This window comes from Erythrolamprus reginae, chromosome Z (genome assembly GCF_031021105.1).
Source record: "Erythrolamprus reginae isolate rEryReg1 chromosome Z, rEryReg1.hap1, whole genome shotgun sequence".
Taxonomy (NCBI): Eukaryota; Metazoa; Chordata; class Lepidosauria; order Squamata; family Dipsadidae; genus Erythrolamprus; species Erythrolamprus reginae.
Window position 1 is genome coordinate 75,661,876 of NC_091963.1, and position 20,823 is coordinate 75,682,698.

At 47.8% G+C, this 20,823-nt stretch overlaps 2 protein-coding genes across 5 annotated transcripts in view; one reads left to right on the forward strand and one right to left on the reverse strand.

Annotated features, from left to right (window-relative positions):
* The window catches only part of ATP2C1 (ATPase secretory pathway Ca2+ transporting 1), a 220,563-nt gene extending 206,935 nt beyond the window's left edge, over positions 1-13,628 (forward strand). For all 4 annotated transcript variants that reach the window (XM_070726349.1, XM_070726352.1, XM_070726351.1 and 1 more), the window contains 3 exons: positions 7,050-7,145; positions 7,353-7,494; positions 12,172-13,628. In XM_070726349.1, the coding sequence (XP_070582450.1) occupies positions 7,050-7,145; positions 7,353-7,494; positions 12,172-12,305 (372 nt within the window). In that variant the 3' untranslated portion in view covers positions 12,306-13,628. The remainder of the gene's footprint in view (positions 1-7,049; positions 7,146-7,352; positions 7,495-12,171) is intronic.
* A 518-nt stretch (positions 13,629-14,146) lies between these two features.
* ASTE1 (asteroid homolog 1) overlaps positions 14,147-20,823 on the reverse strand; it is a 65,313-nt gene continuing 58,636 nt past the window's right edge. The window contains exons 5-6 of the mRNA XM_070728259.1: positions 16,536-16,731; positions 14,147-14,901 (exon numbers count right to left, since the gene is read on the reverse strand). Of these exons, the coding sequence (XP_070584360.1) occupies positions 14,613-14,901; positions 16,536-16,731 (485 nt within the window). The 3' untranslated portion in view covers positions 14,147-14,612. The remainder of the gene's footprint in view (positions 14,902-16,535; positions 16,732-20,823) is intronic.

Sequence of the window (20,823 nt, forward strand, 5' to 3'; positions counted from 1 at the left end):
CCGAAGTGGCACAAAGTTCTCCCTGCCTCCTCTGCGGACCTTCCTAACTCCCTCCCCCCCAGCCAAAACCACAAAGCCAGGCAGCCCCCAGCCGCCAAAGGAGCTTCCTGTGCGCTCGGGTGGCAGCTTCTGCTGGATACGGGCGATGGGTGGGACAGAGGGGCGGGGTTAAGCCTCCTTCGGCGGCTGGGGGCTGCCTGGCTTTGTGGTTTTGGCTGGGGGGGAGAAGTAGGACCTTCCTAATTCCCTCCCCCCCAGCCAAAAACACAAAGCCAGGCAGCCCCCAGCCACCAAAGGAGCCTCCTGTGCGCTCGGGTGGCAGCTTCTGCTGGATACGGGCGATGGGTGGGACAGAGGGGCGGCGTTAAGCCTCCTTCGGCGGCTGGGGGTTGCCTAGCTTTGTGTTTTTGGCTGGGGGGGAGAAGTAGGACCTTCCTAACATCGCTCTTGCCCGGCTTCCCCGCGAGGCAGCAGGTCAGCATCCTGGGCGGGCGGGCGAGCGGCGCGGAAGCCGGCGGCTGAGGCAGCTGCTGCAAGAGGCTTCCCCGCCTCCTCGCCCGCCGCCGGCTCGCCCAGGATGCTGACCTGCTGCCTCGCCCCACGCCCGCCGCCGGGCCCGATCCTGCGCCTCCTGTTTCCCCCCCAGCCAAAAATACAAAGGCGGTCTACCGCCGCCCGGGGAGCAATGGGAAGCTGAAGCCACCGGTGGTTTCAGCCTCCCTTTGCTCCACGCTGCTCCGCCCTGGCTGGGGGGGGGGAGCAGGAGGACCTTCCTGACTCCCTCCCCCCAGCACTTCGCCCAGGACAACAGGCAGGGCAAAGCAGCGTGGGGCAAAGGGAAGCTCAAACCACCGGCGGCTTCAGCTTCCCATTGCTCCACGCCGCTTCCCCTGCCTGTCATAGTGCGGCTTCCCAGCGGCCTCCCGAACCCGAACTTTTGCCAAACGGCGTTCGGGAGGCCGCTGGAAGCCCCGCCGCCCGGCTGTCACCTTTTAAAACAGCTGGGGGGCTTCGCTGGGGGGCTTCCCAGCAGCCTCTCGAATGCCGAACCCGGAAGTTCGGGTTTGGCGTTCGTAAGACGAAAAAAGTTTGCAAGAAGAGGGAAAAATTTTCTGAACCCCGGGTTCATATCTCGGGTTGTTCGTAAGACGAGGGGTTCATATCTTGAGGTACCACTGTATATATATACAGTGATCCCCCGCTCGTTGCGAGGGTTCCGTACCAGGACCCCCCGCAACGAGCGGGTTTTCGCGAAGTAGCGCTGCGGAAGTAAAAACACCATCTGCGCATGTGCAGATGGTGTTTTTACTCCCACAGCGCTAGCGAGGAACCGAAGATTGGGGGTGGCGCGGCTGTTTGCCGCCGGCATGGGGGGCTTCCTAGCAGCCCCCCAAACCCGGGTTGGGGGTCCGGGGGGTGCTGGCAAGCCCCCCATGCCGGCGGCGACATTTTAAAATAGCCGCGCCGCCCCCAATCTTCGGCTCCTCCGCGCTGGCTCTCGGCGCTTTCGAGCTGAGTCCGGGAGTGAATTCTCTTCCGGACTCAGCTCAAAAGCGCTGATAGCCAGCGCTAGCGAACGGCTCCTCCGCGCTGGCTATCGGCGCTTTCGAGCTGAGTCCGGGAGCGAATTCTCTTCCGGACTCAGCTCAAAAGCGCCGATAGCCAGCGCTAGCGAACGGCTTGTCCACGCTGGCTCTCCGCGCTTTCGAGCTGAGTCCTGGAGCGAATTCGCTTCAGGACTCAGCTCGAAAGCGGCGAGAATGAACCGCGTGGGCGGGCGAAGGGCGGGCGGCAGCGAGGAGTTTGCGTGGGCGGTGGGGAAACTCCTCGCTGACGCCAGCAAGAGGGGGAAGACCCAGGGAAGCCGGTTGCCATCTACGCATGCGTGCCCATAGAAAAAACGGGCACGCATGCGTAGATGGTATTTTGACTTCCTGGTTGAAAAATAGCGAAGTACCCTGTTCGCAATGGTTGGGGACGCAATAAACGGGGGATCACTGTATATATGTATATGTATGTATGTATGTATGTATGTGTGTGTGTATACAGTGAACCCTCGATCATCGCGAGGGTTCCGTTCCAGGACCCCACGCGATGATCGATTTTTAGCGAAGTAGCGGTGCGGAAGTAAAAACACCATCTGCGCGTGCGCAGATGGTGTTTTTGCTTCTACTGCCGCCTGCCCTTCGCCCGCCTACCCCGTTGCTCGCGCAACGGCTTCCCTGGGTGCCCGCTCGCTTGGGAACATCCCAGCTCCGCTCCCCAGCTGGGAAGCGGATCTAGGGAGTCCCCACCGCGTGCGCGTTGCTGGGGAAAGCGCGCGCGCTTGGGAACATCCCAGCTCCGCTCCCCAGCTGGGAAGCGGATCTAGGGAGTCCCCACCGCGCGCGCGTTGCTGGGGAAAGCGCGCGCGCTTGGGAACATCCCAGCTCCGCTCCCCAGCTGGGAAGCGGATCTAGGGAGTCCCCACCGCGCGCGCGTTGCTGGGGAAAGCGCGCGCGCTTGGGAACATCCCAGCTCCGCTCCCCAGCTGGGAAGCGGATCTAGGGAGTCCCCAAGCGCGCGCGCTTTCCCCAGCAACGCGCGCGCGGTGGGGACTCCCTAGATCCGCTTCCCAGCTGGGGAGCGGAGCTGGGATGTTCCCAAGCGCGCGCGCTTTCCCCAGCAACGCGCGCGCGGTGGGGACTCCCTAGATCCGCTTCCCAGCTGGGGAGCGGAGCTAGGCTGCCCCAAGCTCGCGCACGCCGCCCGCCCGCCCACGCTGTTGCCGGCTCCGCTTCCCAGCTGGGAAGCGGAGCTAGGGTGCCCCAAGCTCGCGCTCCAGCCCACCGCCGCTGGGGTCTTACCGGGGCAAGAGGGGGAAGACCCAGGGAAGCCTCTGCCCGGCGGGGAAACTCCACCATCTACGCATGCGTGGAAGGGCACGCATGCGCAGATGGTGGAGTTTACTTCCGGGTTGAAAACTAGCGAAATAGCCCTTTCGCGATCCTTGAGGACGCGAAACTCGAGGGTTCACTGTATATATATTTTCAAATTCAGCTTAAACATGTGACATATATATATATATATATATATGTCACATGTTTAAGATGAATTTGAAAATTAAGGGAATATATGTATAATTAAGGGAATATATATATATGCCGCCCAGTCCCAAGGGGACTGCTGCTCAGACACTATACTTTTCCGACCACACTGAAAAAAAATTAGAGGGAACATTGGTGCCATGAAGGGCTTTATAGGTCATAACCAACACTTTGAATTGTGACCGGAAACTGATCGGCAACCAATGCAGACTGCGGAGTGTTGGAGTAACATGGGCATATTTGGGAAATGATTGCTCTCGCAGCTGCATTCTGCACGATCTGAAGTTTCCGAACATTCTTCAAAGGTAGCCCCATGTAGAGAGCATTACAGTAGTCGAACCTCGAGGTGATGAGGGCATGAGTGACTGTGAGCAGTGACTCCCGGTCCAAATAGGGCCGCAACTGTTGCACCAGGCGAACCTGTGCAAATGCTCCCCTCGCCACAGCTGAAAGATGTTTCTCTAATGTGAGCTATGGGTCGAGGAGGACGCCCAAGTTGCGGACCTTCTCTGAGGGGGTCAATAATTCCCCCCCAGGGTTATGGACGGACAGATGGAATTGTCCTTGGGAGGCAGGACCCACAGCCACTCCGTCTTATCCGGGTTGAGTTTGAGTCTGTTGACACCCATCCAGACCCCAACAGCCTCCACGCACCGGCACATCACTTTTACTGCTTTGTTGACTGGACATCGGGTGGAGATGTATAACTGGGTCATCAGCGTATTGATGATACCTCACCCCATGCCCTTGGATGATCTCATCCAGTAGTTTCATGTAGATATTGAACAGCAGGGGGGAGAGGACCGACCCCTGAGGCACCCCACAAGGGAGTAACATCGAGGTCGACCTCTGACCCCCCACTAACACCGACTGTGACCGACCGGATAGGTAGGAGGAGAACCACTGGAGAACAGTGCCTCCCACTCCCAACCCCTCCAGCCGGCGCAGAAGGATACCATGGTCGATGATATCGAAAGCCGCTGAGAGGTCAAGAAGCACCAGGACAGAGGACAAGCCCCTGTCCCGAGCCCACCAGAGATCATCCATCAACGCGACCAAAGCTCTTTCCGTGCTGAATCCAGACCGCTGGGGATCTAGATAATCGGCTTCTTCCAAGGACTGCTGGAGTTGGAGTGACGCCACCTTCTCAACAACCTTCCCCATAAAGGGAAGGTTGGAGACTGGACAGTAGTTATTAAGCATGGCTGGGTCCAGGGAAGGCGTCTTGAGGAAGGGGCGCACAAGTGCCTCCTTATGAGGCACCGGAAAGGACCCCCTCCCCAAGGAGGCGTTGACAATCTCCTGCACCCAGCTCCGTGTCACCTCCCTGCTGGCCGAAACCAGTCAGGAAGGACACGGATCCAGTAAGCAGGTGGCAGAACTCACAGCTCCAATGGCCTTGTCCACTTCATCAGGTGTCACCAGATCAAACTCTTCCCAGACAGGTGGACATGTACGTGCCCCAGTCACCTCAACTGACTCGTTGTCAGTCGACTCTGTTATCCAATTGGAGTTGAGGTCCACCCGGATCTGAGCGATTTTATCAGTGGAAAACCCTAAACAGAGCGGCCGGGTGGGATTCCGCATCAAGGCGGCATGATACGCGCATCTTGCCGCCTTGAGCACCACTTTGTAAGTCTTAATGTGAGCTCTTACAAGTGTTCGATCGGATTTGGACTTACTCTTCCTCCATTGCTTCTCTAGACATCTGTTATGGCATTTCAACTCCCGGAGCTCCTCGTTGAACCATGGAGCTCTATGGCGTCTAGTGCCACGGAGAGGTCGCAATGGCACAATTTGGTCCAGAGCCTCTGCTGCAGCCTTGTTCCAGGCCCCAGCCAGAGACTCTGCCGAGCTGTGGACGAGTGTATCTGGAATAACACCAAGCGCCTTCTGAAAACCTTCTGGATCCATCAGGCGTCTGGGGCGGAACAACCTAATCGGTTCTGCCTCCCTGCGGGGAAGGATTGGAGCCAGGAAGTCAAGCCGCAGTAGAAAATGGTCCGACCATGACAAAGGCAATACTTCTCAGCCCCTTAGTCTCAGACCATTACTCAATTGCTCAGAGAGGAATACCATGTCGGGTGCGTGCCCCCCCTCGTGTGTCGGACCCTGTACTACTTGGGTCAGGTCCATGGCTGTCATGGTGGCCATGAACTCCTGTGCCAGCCCAGAGGTTTCACCAAGTGACGGCAGGTTGAAGTCCCCCAAGACAATAAGTGTGGGGAACTCCACCGCCAACCCGGCTACCTCTTCGAGTAGCACAGGCAGGGCCTGTGACACGCAGCTGGGAGGCAGGTACATGAGAAACAGGCCCACCTGAACCCCTAAGTCCAACTTCACAAGGAGGGACTCGCAACCCGCAATCTCTGGAGCAATGAGTCTACACAGGCCAAGGCTCTCCCTGGCTATAATAGCCACTCCTCTCCCCCTTCCCTTGGGTCGAGGCTGATGCCATATCGGAAACCCGGCTGGGCAAATTTCAGAGAGAGGAACTCCTCCCTCTGGGCCTAGCCAGGTTTCAGTAACACAAGCCAGGTCGGCCTCCTCATCCAGGATCAAATCCCGGATGAGGAGAGCTTTATTTACCACCGACCTGGCATTGAGTAGCAGCAGCCTGAGCCCAGGGCCAGAATTACACTCATCACCAGAGCCTTGAGTTGAGCTCATGGAGCCGGAAGAAGGGATCGCTACTAAGCAGCGATCCCTCCTTCCCCTGGAACAGCTAACTCCATGACCCCCGCCATATCTGCCTCTCCCCAGCAAAACCGGGATATTTTGACCCTCTGCCACCCCAGAGATAAATGTCCCCTCCCCTCCTGCCCCTCCAGCATCAAATGTGCCAGACATTTCATTCATATCATATCCATTCATATCATATATATTGTATTCCCACCCACCCACCTCATTCCACCTACCATCCTCCTCCCATTCATTCCCATTCACACCATTCCATTCATTCCAATGGGCATAGACATCCATTGTTAGGTAATCCTAATAATTAATTTAAGATGCAAGTTAATTAAAAAAAACTATTTAAAAAATCCCATTCACTCATAAAATATATAAAGTAACCCCTAAAATAGTCTAAAAAGAATAAAAGCATAAAATACATATACAAACATACAAAAATAGCCTAGACGTTATTAGTTTGCTAATAGTTCTTAAAAGGAGGAGCTTAAAAACAACAACCACAGCAGGAGGGAGCCAAATTCCAAGCTGGTTAGTTCTCAAAGTAGCAGAAGTTCTAAATGCCAATATATTCATGGCACATTGATTTTTCTAAGGGAAGATGTTCAAAATTAGTATTAAAATGTTATGGGATCGTGTCACACAAAAAATACAAAATTAACTTCTAAAAAAAGAAACTTTTAGCAGTTCTTCAAATAATATTCAGATTTGAATGTCAGCTAGTACATTTGATAGTTAATTTTCCCTGAAGTTCTTTTTTAACTAGAGATAGAATTTTTTTTAAAAAAGAAAGTTTTGGGGCTGAGAAAGACCAGCATATAATTTTTGAGATTTTATAGATTCATAGCTCACTGGTTTCCCATTTTTGCACATGCAAGAATCTTCAGTTTGCATCCTTTATATAACTCCCGCTCCTTCTCCTAAAAACGCTGCTTCCAGACACAAGAGCAGGCAAAATGGAAGGGAATGAAAAGGAACAAATCCTCTGATTGGCTGGCAGCAAAGTGTCCCCTGCATCCAAAAACCAGTGTGAAATGCTTTTGAGCCCGTTCTGTGAAAGGGCCAGGGAAAGAAGGCAACGCCGAATGGCTGGGGAGTGGAAGGCTGGGGACGAAACAGGCGTAGCGAAGTGGAGGAGCAAATAGTCGTAGACCCTCTTTATGATACTAACATTTCAAATCTTGAGGAAAAGTTACATTCAAAATGTTTTCACAAAGTATTAGTGAACTTTATAAATTTATAAATTAAGATATTTATTTTTATTTTTGGCAGCTACGAGACAATGTTATAACACCCAGAGATACAACAATGACTTTCACTTGCTTTGTATTTTTTGATATGTTTAATGCATTGAGTTCTAGATCTCAGGTATGTAATCATTTGATTTGAAAATTTTATGTAATGTTTTTGGAAAAATTAAAATTTGTAAATCATCAGTAGTATGTTTAAGATCATAGTTAGCTCACATTTTGATGTAATTTATAGAAAAATGTTTTCTTATATTTAGTTTGCTAAGAATTTTACTTTCAATTAACTATGGAATATATAACTGGAATTTCTTTTTCTAACTTCCAGACAAAATCAGTGTTTGAGATTGGACTTTGCAGCAACAAGATGTTCTGTTATGCAGTTCTTGGATCTATAATGGGTCAGCTGCTGGTAATCTATTTCCCTCCACTTCAGAAAGTTTTTCAGACAGAAAGTCTAAGCATAACGGGTAAGGAAGCTAAGTTTCATTATATTTTAGTTTGGTATAAATTGGATTTGTGTAAATAAATTTAAAATGATATACTGTACAGTGATACCTTGTCTTACGAATGCCTCTTCATGCAAACTTTTCGTGATACGAACCCGGGGTTTAAGATCTGCCTCATCTTAAAATCATTTGCATCTTATGAACCCGAGCCCGGGTGCATGGGCTCTCTTACTGCGCATGCACTTACTGCGTGTGCGCTCTTACTGCCGCAGGAATTCCCCTGCCTTGTGACTGTCACGGCTGGGATTTCCCATTTGCTTGCCGCCCCGCTGGGATTTCCTGCCTCCTTTTGCTTGCAGCACCAGTTCCGAGGCAGGGAATCCTGGCCGTGGCAAGGACCCATGCTTCAGGGAGGCACAGCGTCAGGACTTTCTCCCCGCTGAGCTCCTGGGCATCGTCTGCGGCGCCAAACCCATCCAGGAGCGTCCCTTGGGGTTGTATAAGAAGCGGGAGAGACGGGACCGCTTCCTGCTTCACTCCTCTGCCTTTGGGAGAAAAAACTAAACAATACCTTCCCTCCAGGGTACCAACTTTCTCCTGCTTCAGTTTGGCGCCGCCCCCGAAGGGCTTTAAAAAGCCGGAGGAAATCCGGATCTTTGGAGCACAAAGAGGGAGGGGAGGCGTGGATTTCCCATAGACCGGGGGAGGGGGTTTCCAGCTGGTGGCTTTCAAAGGGGTGTGGGTGTGTGTGAGAGAGAGTGTGTGTGTGTGTGTATGAGAGAGTGTTGTGTAAATATGTGTGTGAAAGAGTGTGTGTGTGTATGTGTGTGAGAGTGCGGGTGTGTGTGAGAGAGAAACCACGCAGGGAAGGAAGACTGGCAGGTCACGGGCATCTCCCCCACTCTTTTTTCACCTGCTGTGCGCGTTCCTCCATCACCGTCCCCACAGTGCCCATTCTTGGCTTCCTCGCTGGGGAAAGGGGGAGGAGAAAGGTGGGCAAGGCCCGTTGGATACCCCAGCCCACGCCTGCTGCTTTCTCTCCCCCTCTTCTTTATAGACCCTCCATAGGGGAGGGAGGACCCCAGCCCATGCCTGCTGCTTGCTCTCCCCTCTTAATAGCCCTCCACAGGAGAGGGAGGGAGGACCCCAGCCCACGCCCGCTGCTTGCTCTCCCCCTTCTCTTAATAGACCTTCCTTGGGGATTTGGATACCTCAGCCCACACCTGCTGCTTGCTCTCCTACTCCTCTTAATAGACCCTCCGTAGGGGAGGGAGGTTTTTTGTGGTTGGCTCTGGGCCAACTCCTGTTCCGAGGACTATGAGGGATGGTTTGGGAGAATCCTCACGTTATCAGAGATCGGTTTTACTGCCAACAGCTTCGGACAGTGAAACTTCTGTGTCAAGGGAAGGTTCTGGGAGTGAAGCAGGATCGCATGAGGAGGTAATTTCAGGCAGCCCATTAGCTAATTACCCCATTAGTGAGTCATCATCGTCATTAGAAGAAGAGGGATTCATAGATGCTTGCAGGCGCAGGTTTATGACGAGGGAACAACTGCGCAAGTATTGTAGAAAATAAGGGAGAACACCTGTGGCTGGGGCAATTAGGCTAATGGGGCTGCTGATAAATTGTCAGCATGGTTGGGAACGTGTGTGGGAAATTATCCATTTGGTGAGAGAGAAGTGTTGTTTGCTTTTGACTGCTTCAGGATTTATAAGGAGTTGTTTGAACAATTCAGTTAAGTACAGCGTGAGGACTCTTGAAGGGGGGTGGCTGTGATGTCTTCACAGCTGCCTTTTATCTGCTCTGCTTTTGTTTTGGTTTTTCACAGCATTCCAGGCTCATAGTTTGTGGGAGAGCACTTTGGGCTGATTTAAAGTGTGTGTATACAATATTTTCTTGTTGATAAATCGATTTTGTTTACTTTACAACCGTGTGTGTTTGAATTTATACTTTGGACTTAATTGGGGCTGGTAACATGAAGCCTGGCATAACAGGAGGGAGGACCCCAGCCCACGCCTGCTGCTTGCTCTCCCCCTCCTCTTAATAGACCTTCCATAGGGGAGGGAGGACCCCAGCCCATGCCTGCTGCTTGTTCTCCCCCTCCTCTTAATAGACCCTCCATAGGGGATTTGGAGTCTCCCTGGGCCGTTTGATACCCAAGCCCACACCTGCTGCTTGCTCTTCCGGGGGGGCGCAATGGCCACATCCAAGAGCATCCCAGCTGGGTCCCTTCCACGGGGTGGGGGTGGACCTCTTCCACCCCCCTGACTCCCCTAGCTTCCGTGCCACCGCCTGGCTGTCATCTTGTTTGGAAACGAGAAGAGGAGGAGCCGGGCGGAGGAGGAAGGTGAACGCTGGGGAGCTGTCGAACGGTCGGGAGGCTGGGAAGGAGGTGGGAGACAGGAGGAGGAGGAGGAAGAGGAGCCACGGCTCTGGGTCCTGCCCACCTTTTTCCTCCCCCTTTTCCTGGCGGGGACAGCAATGGAGGAAGATGTGCAGCAGGTGAAAAAAGGGGGAGCGATGCCCATCGCCTGCCAGCCTTTGTTCCCTGCATGGTCTCTCTTTCACACATACACGCACCACAAACACACACCACACACCTACACACACGCACTCTCTCACACACAACTTTCTCTCTCACACACGCACAATCTTTCACACACATTTACACAACACTCTCATGTACACACGCACACTCTCTCTCACACCCACACCCCTTTGAAAGCCACCAGCCAGAACCCCCCGGTCTATGGAAAATCCACGCCTCCCCTCCCTCTTTGTGCTCCAAAGGTCCGGATTTCCTCCAGCCTTTTAAAGCCCTTTGGGGGAGGTGCCAAACTGAAGCGGGTGAAAGTTGGTACCCTGGAGGGAATGTTTTGTTTTGTTTTTTTCTATCAAAGGCAGAGGAGCGAAGCAGGGAGCAGCGCCATCTCTCCCCCTTCTTATACAATCCTGAGGGACGCTCCTGGGTGGGTTTGGCACCACAGACGATGCCCAGGAGCTCAGCAGGGAGGAAGTCTTGACACTCTGCCTCCGTCTTTGCAGCCGGCAGGAGAGCAAGTGAGGGAGTGAGAGAGACGAGCCTTCTTCGACCGCTGAAGGAAGAGGAGTTGGTCCCGAATTCTCGTGCGCGCTGCAGTGGGACTACTGCTCCTCCCACCGGAGCTCCCAATGATCGCCAGCAAAGGCTCATTTCTCTTTGAGCAGATCTTGGAGCAGGCAGGATGGGCACCTTTAGCGAGGGAGGGGCGACTGGCAAGGCTGGCAGGCAGGAAGTTGGCGGCTCCGGCCTGTTCTGTCCATCCAGAAGCCGAAAATTCCACCCTTCCCCACACCCGGCTTTGGCCCCTCGTGGGGTTCTGGCAGGAGTGGGCAGCGGGCGATGGATGACTAGGGCTCCCACAGACACATTTTGGCCTCTGCTTCCTCGGCTCGCCTCTGTCTCCACTCCATTCGCCTCCACTTCATCCGCCCGCCGCTTTTTTTTTTAAGCCTTAATGTTTTGGATTTTCCTAATGGGCTTGCACACATTATTTGCTTTTACATTGATTCCTATGGGAAACATTGTTTCATCTTACAAACTTTTCTTCTTACGAACCTCGTCAGGGAACGAATTAAGTTTGTAAGATGAGGTACCACTGTATTTGAAACATTAGAAGGGAAGACATGATACGAGTAATTAATTTGTTTAAGTTTTGAAATTTGAAGGATATCTGCCTTTTACTTTACTGAAAGAGATATTAGTTTTTTATATATGATATACAATACTTACTATGAATTGATATTTCACTATTGAAGATAAGTAATCGTGGAATCTTTAGGGGCATTCAGTTATGAGAAAATAGGGGTTTAGAAAAAGGAAGGATGAGTAAGGAAGTAAGGAAATGAATGAAGCACAATGCTCTTGATTTATTACGAGAGGATAATGAGCAGAGGAAGTAAACAATAGCATTAAAATTTAATTGGAGAAGGAAATAATCTGTGTAAAAAGTTTCGGTGATGAAATTAGATAAAGGAAATTTCTGATACTCAGAAAAATACAGTAATTTTCCTCGTTTCTCTCCTAATAAATTTGTTCCCTGAAGTTATTTCCTCCTTTTCCTTCTTGCACAATCAGCATTACATTAATTGAAAATGAAGAAACAGCTTTATCCATAGTTCTTTGCAGTTTTTCATGTCCGTTTTCCTTTTACAATTTGTAGGAAGATTGCCCAGTTAAAAAAAATAGCAAATTATAATTTATTTTGAACTAGGATTTGAGGAATAGGAGTGAATAAAGGATGAAAACTGAAGATTCTTGCATGTGCAAAAGTGGGAAACCAGGAGGTTATGATGTCCCTTCTATTCTTTGGACTGTTGAGAAATATGAGCTTGTGGTAATTTATTAAAATTAGCTTGCTCTGAGAACAGCATTGATCTGTTCTTCTGACCAACTTGTTATTAGACTCAGAACATAAAGATTTTTTGGGGAAACTGTTGAAATGATCAGTTGTCCAAAATAATTTACGGTAATGTACATAAAAAAATAATTTTGAGCTTTTCAAAGCAATTGTAATCCCTTCCAAGTTAAAATTAAAAACCCAATCTTATGAGTCCTTTTAGTTATTTAAAAATTAGATGAACTATCACTTCTTTCTTATAACTTTCTTGAATTGAAATTTCCTTGTAACTATGAAATAAATTTTCATTTATTTTTAGATTTGCAGTTTCTTCTGGCCCTTACCTCTTCTGTGTGTATAATATCAGAGATCATAAAGAAGGTTGAAAAAAGCAGAGAGAAGACCCAAAAGCTTGTTAGATCACAACACTTGGAATCATTTCTCGACGTATGATGCACATTGCATTCTTTGCATAACTAGAAACTGCTGTTATGTGCAAGGGATAAACAATATAAAGGGCTTTTGACAAACCCTTCTCCCAGAAGGATAATAAACTTTGGTAAAATTAAAAACTGTTTAATTCTAAACTTCCAGATAGGAAGTAATAAATTATGCAACTTTGGTTAAAAAAAAAATCCTCAAAGGTAATTTTACTTTCCAGATTGATGGAACGTTGTAATATGAGAAAGACCACTTTAAAAAGAAACTTATGTCAAGAGTTTGCCATACCTTTTTTTCTTCAGATGTATGTCTATAGAAATATAAATTAGATGAAATAAATTTTATGGTGAAGGATATGGGATTTGATTATGGAAACATTTGAGGCATTCCATTTATCTAGATAAGGGGTGTCAAACTTGCACTGTTACATGTTGTATCAGGACTTTTTTCCCCTTTGCTCAACAAGGCATGGATGTGGTCATGATGTATCCGGCCCGCAGGCTGAGAGTTTGATAGCTCTGATCTAGACTGAATTGTCTAGAGCAGTGATGGTGAACCTATGGCATGGGTGCCACAGGTGGCATGTGGAGCCATATCTTCTGGCATGTGAGCTGTTACCCTAGCTCAGTTCCAATATGCATGTGTGTGCCAGCCAGCTGATTTTTGGCTCACATAAAGGCTCTGGGAGGGCATTTTTGGTTTCCAAAGAACATCCAGGGAGATAGGGGAGGATGTTTTTACCCTCCCCCAGTTCCAGGGAAGCCCTTGGAGCCTGGGGAGGGTAAAACTTGAGCCATTTGGGCCCAGCAGAAGTTGGGAAACAGGCCGTTTCCGGCTTCCAGCGGGGCCTGGGGGGTGGGCGAGAAAAGCTGCTTTCACCCTCCACAGGCATTGAATTATGGGTGTGGGCACTCACGCATGCATGATAGCAACACCTATGCTGTTTCGGCACCTGAGGGAAAAAAGGTTCGCTATCCCTGGTCTAAAATCTGAATTACAACAGTGCCATTTTTCAGCTCCTGTATTTATTTCCATTATTCTGCATTGTGTACCATGGGTTTTTCTTTTTAAATCCTGATCCTTTTTTGCACAGGATGTAACTGTCAGATCACTGTCTTTTCTTTCTTTTTGTGATTGAAAAGTCTATTGCAATTTTCAAGTAAATGTTTGCTTTTCTTAAAATATGTGATTGTTTTTTATCTAGAACTGGATCACAAAATTGTTTTTCACTGCCACAGTTATTTAAATGTTTTATTTAATCAAAATTACTAACTCATGCTTTTCAATTGTCTCCCTATTCTCTTTTCTTTCAATTAAAAATTTGTAGGCCAAAAATCTAGCCATTCCACATTCTATTCTCACAGCATCCAATCAAATATCTTGGGAGGCCCAAATGTAGGACAAAAACACCATAGCATACTCATATCAATGTTACCTGGCGAGCTGTACTCAAATATACAGAGATAGATTTACCTAACTTTACAGAGACACAGTAATGGACTATGAATATAAACTTGAAGGGGGAATGCAAGAGGGTTAAAAAAACAGCAGTTTAGCCCCAAAAGAGTGGTGAACAAGCAATTTAGGATTACCTTGCTTTGATTTTTTTCTGTATAAAAAGGAGAAAAATTCTGTTTGTTATTTTATCTTGCAAGTAGAGTTCCACTACTTCTTGTGGTGTTTGTTTCCTAATTAACCTTGAATGGCTGATAGAAATCACGATTACTGTACATTTTTCTTTTATTCAGCAGAAAAATTTTAAACCCACACAAAGTCTTTCCTGCACGTCAGAGTCTTTTGATACACAGATTTCTTATCTTTATAAAAAAGCTTTTAAAAAGCAGACTTCTATATTTTATTTAATCATTTTTTAATCTGTGAAATTCAGAAAACAAGTATCACTTGGATTTTCGAAAAGAGCTTTACTGCTAATAGGGTAATTTAACAGAGTTTTGAGAACCTGTTAATAATTCCTCAGATAAATTTACAAGATATATGTAAAGAAAAAAAATCAAAATATCTATGGTATTACTACAACAAATAATTTCCTTAAATGTATAAACACATACAACAAAACAATGAAAAAGATAGCATAATGGATAGCCACTTTGAAATATCTTTCAGAAAACATTTCTAAAGAAAGATTAATTTTAAATATCTTCTGAAAATTATCCATTGTTTGAAAGTTTAGCAATTTTCATCTTCCTTGATTACCAAAGGAATAAATCCATTATAACAGTATTATTTTAATTAATTTGAGAAATATAACTTCTCAAACCTGAAGACAAATAACAACAACCAGTCTGGAATACTGAGCTGTCAGTTCTCTATTGCGAGTACTGCAAACTTGTTAATACTACAGAAAGATGGAATGTTCATCCTAGTGTTTTCTTGTGTATCTGGCAATTTATTAACAATTTTCTTATTATTTTTCCTTTGGGATTTTGACTTCTTCTGAAAGAAACCCGGTGGTGTTGAATTTTGGACTATCTGTACCATGCTGCAGTAAAGGTTGTAGATCTTTGGGGATGTACTGAGGAAGTTCTCTGGTGTAGAACTGGTTTTAAGCTGATGATACAATGAGTGGACAAGGGTCCCATTATAAAGCCTGTAAAATATGAAAAAGAAAAGTGGTTTTGTATAGGAGAATTTGGAACTATGTGTTAAAAACCACAGCAAAATTAATCAATCAAAAGAAATGCCTTTTCAGATTTGTCTTAGAAATAAACTCCCCTGCATTAAGCTGAACTCATGGTGATACTATGGACATAGCCTTGTAAAGCTTTGTTTTATACAATAATATGGAAATGATTTATTATTGCTTTTTTCTGAGATGTTTCACATTTTCCAAATAATCTTCCAGTGCTGATGTTACATTTCAGAAATAGCCACGTTTGCTGGTTTTAGCTTTCCAAGATCTTTGAAGTTGCTGTGCCCTAATGGGTTTTATATAAACACTATAATTACGGTAAAACCTTGTTTAGGAAAATGCTACAGCGCATTCAGAAAGTATTCAGTACCCCCTTCACTTTTGTCAATTTTGTTACGCTGCAGTCTGATTCTACAGTTGTTAAAATTTGATTTTTTTTCTCTACTTGGTATCCCATAATAAAGTGAAAACAGAATTTTAGAAATGTATCCCAAATCAGTGAATATTGAACATTCCAATTCAGTAGCATCAACCATTGGGAGATTAGGAATAGAGTTGTCTGTTTTTAAGTCAGGTTTCAAAAAAAGAGAAGCGATAAAGATATTATTGTTCTTATGAGGATTGTTCTACATTTTAGAATGAGACTTGTGTCCCATACTTTTTAAAATTTCTGTGGGAAAATTCCATTACATCTAGGTAAGAAATAAGCACCATTAACACCTGTTGGGAATTGAAAAACTAAACCATGGAACCCATTGGGGTATGGACCAACTATTTGAATTGAAGAAAACCATTGTGCTTCACATTTACTCTTTGCATTCTGAATTTTTTAACGGAAATCTATAAATAAGATATGGAAGCATGCTTATATGTTCAGTCTTGAACAGTTGTTCATAATGGAATTATATAAGATTATAGGTTGTTTAAAAATACTTTATCTGGATTTCCCAAAAGCAAAATGTGAACAATATTTGAAAAAAGAAAAAGCTGAACTACTATGCTTAACAAATCCTACTAGCGATACATACAAATCAGAAAATGATACTGTTGGCAAGTAGTGGTTCTAGCAAATACCGGTAGAAGCAAATATCTATAACTCAAGGTTCAACTGTGGAGTCATTGGCACTCTCTGAGCTTATTTGCATTTTTGCTTGCAAATATTTCACTACCTGACATCAGGGAAACTAATGATGTTACTTAGTCAAGTAATGAAACATCTTCAAGGAAACAAACAACCAAGCTCAGAGAACACCAATGACTCTGTAGTAGTTGTATACTATGTTTTTAATTCAATTATTTATACTGTTTTCTTCAAATTTGCTACCGAAAAGTATTTTTGGCTTTGTAGTCATAGAAACTATTGCTGCTGCTGCAAATTACTAATCCAACACCCACCCAAACCACCTGCCCGAAGAGTACAAAAGCAGTAAAATGGCACAAATGTGCAGATTCAATTAATTACAATCATATTTTTGGAAAAAGTCTGAACTTCTGAATAATATTTTTATATACACATGCTAATATTGAATTGAAATGAGAGAAGCATCCTTTAGAATAATCATCTATAAATGTGATGTCTTGGGGATACCTACCGTGTAAGATCTGGCTCAGAGAGAGGTCTACAAAGCAGCTGGTTGAGATACAATCCTGCTTGCAAGCAGCACTGCCATTGGCAGAAAGTGTGTGCAACATCTAATTCAAAATAATCTTTTGGGGATTTCTTTTCTTTCCATTTCAAGAACTGGTCGTGTAAAATTTTATTGACCTCAGCATGTGATGTTTCAGGATCTAGATATGAAAGAAAAAACATTTCCTGAACACTGAATTATTGTATTTTCACTGAGTACATACTAACAAAGAATAGATACCACATCAAAATCACCGCCTTTCCTTCCTGTTTGGAGGGAAAATATTGGGTAAAAAAAATCATAGCCCTTCCTTATTTACTATCTTAAATTTGGATACCTCTCCTCATGTTGGATCAATGTTACAAAAACAAAGAAAGCTTGGGGAAGTATTTTTACTGTTGATGGGGTTTACTGAAAATAGTTATTTAGATAATCCTTATTTTTTTTCATGAACAACTTACATAACATCTTATAATTACCATTTTTAAAATCCCTTCTCAAAACAGTTTTTCCCCAAGGAGGGTGTGAAAAGAATCAATTTGTTATACTTATATTATACCCAAGCTGTAGTTGCAGGGGTCTCAAACTCAATTTACCTGGGGGCCGCTGGAGGTAGAGTCAGGGTGAGACTGGGCCGCATCAGGTTTTCCACAAGAAAAGCTCTTACAAAAACATTCCAATGTTATCAAACTGACCTTTCTTTTCTGGACAGATAATATTTGTATTGTATTGTATTATCTTGTATTAGCCTGTAATATGCACTTTTTTCAAATTTGCCTTTTTTGAATGGCTTTCCTGCTTTAGCAATCATCTCACTAACCACGTACAGTGGTACTTCATGATACGAACCCCTCGTCATATGAACTTTTCGAGATACGAACCCGGGGCTTAAGATTTCTTTGCCTTGTCTTAAAAACACTTTCCATCTTACGAACCTGAGCCCGGGTTCGTGGGCTCTCTTACTGCGCATGCGCTCTTACTGACAGAGGGATTCCTCTGCCTTGTGACTGCCCCCGATTGGATTTTCTATTTGTTTCCCCGCCCGCTGGGATTCCCCGCCTTGCGACTCCAGCCGAAGCACCTGGTCCAGATGACCCCCTTCCTCATCCATCTGCATGGCAGGAGGTGAAGCGCTGGACGGGGGGTGTTAGGCCGGCCCTCCTGCCTCCCCCCCCCAGCCCAAAACCAAAAGCCTTGCTGCCGCAGCTGCCGCCAAAAGCTTAAGCCTCCCTATCCTCCCCACCCCTCGTGTGTGGCCAGCAAAACTGCCTCCCAAGTGCTCTTGCCTGGTGGGAGGTGAAGCGCTGGGGTGGGGGGTGTCAGTCTGACTCTCCTGCCTCCCTCCCAGAGCCAAAAGCCCAAAGATCCCCACCACAGCACCCGCTGCAGGAGACTTAAGCCTCCCGATCCTCCTCGCCTGTGGCTGGCAGAACTGCCTCCCGAGCGCTCTTGCCCGGCGGGAGGTAAAGAGCTGGGGTGGGGGTGGGGTGTCCTGACACCCCCCCCAGTGCTTTGCCTCCCGCCAGGCAAGAACGCTCTTCTGCCGGCCACGGGCGAGGAAGCCTCCTGCAGTAGCTGCCGCTGCGGCGAAGACATTTGGGTTTTTGGCTGGGGGAGGAGGCAGGAGGTCCAGCCTGACACCCACCACCCCAGCGCTTTGCCTCCCGCCGGGCAAGAGCGCTCTTCTGCCGGCCACAGGCAAGGGGCGTGGAAGCCTCCTGCGGCGGAGACATTTGGGTTTTTGGCTGGGGGGGGGAGGCAGGAGGTCTGGCCTGACACCTCCCACCCCAGCGCTTCACCTCCCCTCCCAGCCAAAAAGGCAAAACCGGGCAGCTCCCCAGCCGCCGAAGGATGCTTAACCCCGCCCCTCTGTCCCACCCATCGCCCGTATCCGGCAGAAATGCCTCCCGAGCGCTCTTGCCCAGCTGGAGGTGAAGAGCTGGGGTGGGTGGGGGTGTCCTGACACCCCTCCAGCGTTTTGCCTCCCGCAGGGCAAGAGCACTCTTCTGCCGGCCACGGGCGAGGGGCGGGGAAGCCTCCTGTAGTAGCTGCTGCGTCGAAGACATTTGGGTTTTTGGCTGGGGGGGGAGGAAGGAGGTCAGGCCACCCCACCCCAGCGCTTCACCTTCTCCCCCACCCCAGCGCTTCCCCTCCCCCCCCAGCCAAAACCCAAAGGTCCTAGATGGGGCTGCTCAGGATTAGAGGGAGAAGCAGCTGCTATTTCAACTGGCCGCTGCTTCTCTGGCCGTGGACACAAAGGGGAGCACACGTCTGTCCCCGGAGGAGGACGAGGAGGAGGGGGGATCTCGCCCAGCCTCTGGAAAGCAAAGAAAAAACCGCTCTGACTCCTCTTCGCCCCTCCTGCCCATCTATCCATCACCTACCTATCTATCTACCCACCCACCCATCCATCCAGAGGCTTGCCTTAGAACGGAATAGAAACAGTTTGATCCTCGGCAGCTGGGCGAGTCTAAGCAGCTTCTACACGGTCCTCCTCACCCCTCTTGCCCATCAGAAAGACAAAGAAGGGGAAAGAGAGGAAGGAAAAGAGGTGTGTGTGTGTGTGTGAGAGAGAGAGAGAGAGAGAGAGAGAGAGAGAGGCTGACTGCCTCTCCTTTGCAATGATACCCGAAGCTGCCTAACTGCTTCGTCCCTATCCCAGGTGAAAGTCCCGTCCCCCCCAATTTTCTTAACATATCCAGGACCGGCAACTGTTTCAGTTTTCTTCTTAGGCAAACCTCTAGATGGATGGATGGATAAATGGATGGGTGGGTGGGTAGATAGATAATGGATGGATGGATAGATAGATAGATAGATATGATGGATGGATGGATAGATAATGGATAAGATGGATGGATGGATGGATGGATAGATAGATAATGGATAGATAGATAGATAGATGATGGATGGATGGATGGATAGATAGATAATGGATAGATGGATGGATGGATAGATATAATGGATGGATGGATGGATAGATAGATAATAGATGGATGGATGGATGGATAGATAGATAATGGGTGGATGGATGGATGGATGGATAGATAGATAACGGATAGATGGATGGATGGATGGATAGATATGGATGGATGGATGGATGGATAGATAGAAAGAAAGAAAGAAAGAAAGACCCCACCTGAGTTTCGTGAGGGCCAGCCCATTGCTGGCCCAGCACACCATGAAAACACGCTCAGTCGGAGGGGGGGGAACAGCTCCGGGAAAGAAAGGGAAGCCCCCCCCATCCACACACAAACCCCTCCAGGGAAACACGAGGCTGCGAAGCTGCGTGAGGCACATATGGGAGGAAGCCTCTGAGGAGAAGATTGAAGGGTGGAGAAGGGGGCATCTTGTCAAGGGAGCCTTGTCTGAAGCTGAAGTGCCAGGATTCTCCTTTGCCGTCACCAAAAACTTCTACCCTCTCCTCCACGTATAATAAGGATCCCTTGCCTTTTATTCTTTCAGCCACCCTTATTTTTTACGTTCCAGGATCCCCTGCCATTTATTCTTTCAGCCACCTTCATTCCTCACGTTTCCAGGAATGCCCCCCCCCATCATTTCTTCCTCAACCCGCCCCCTTTCGCTGCCCCTCCCCTTATAAAATTTTGGATTTTCCTATTGGCTTGCACGTATTATTCGCTTTTCCATTTATTCCTATGGGATACATTGTTTCATCTTACGAACTTTTCACCTTATGAACTTCCTCCTGGAACCAATTAAGTTCGTAAGATGAAGTACAGTGGTACCTCAAGATACGAACGCCTCATCTTACGAAAAACCCGAGATATGAACCCGGGGTTCTTAAATTTTTTGCCTCTTCTTACGAACTTTTTTCGCGTTACGAACGCCAAACCCGAACTTCCGGGTTCGGCGTTCGGGAGGCAGCTAGGAAGTCCTCCGGTTGTTTTAAAAGGTGACAGCTGGGTGGCGCGGCTTCCCAGCAGCCTCCCGAACGCCGAACCCAGAAGTTCGGCAAAAGTTCGGGTTCAGGAGGTCGCTGGGAAGCCGCGCCGCCCGGCTGTCACCTTTTAAAACAGCCGGGGGGCTTCCCAGCAGCCTCCCAATGCCGAACCTGGAAGTTCGGGTTTGGCGTTCAGCTTCGGGAGGCTGCTGGGAAGCCGCCCGGCTGTTTTAAAAGGTGACAGCCGGGCTGCGGGGCTTCCCAGCAGCCTCCCGAACCCCAAACTTTTGCCGAACCTCCGGGTTCGGGTTTCGGGAGGCTGCTGGGAAGCCCCCCAGCCCGGCTGTCACCTTT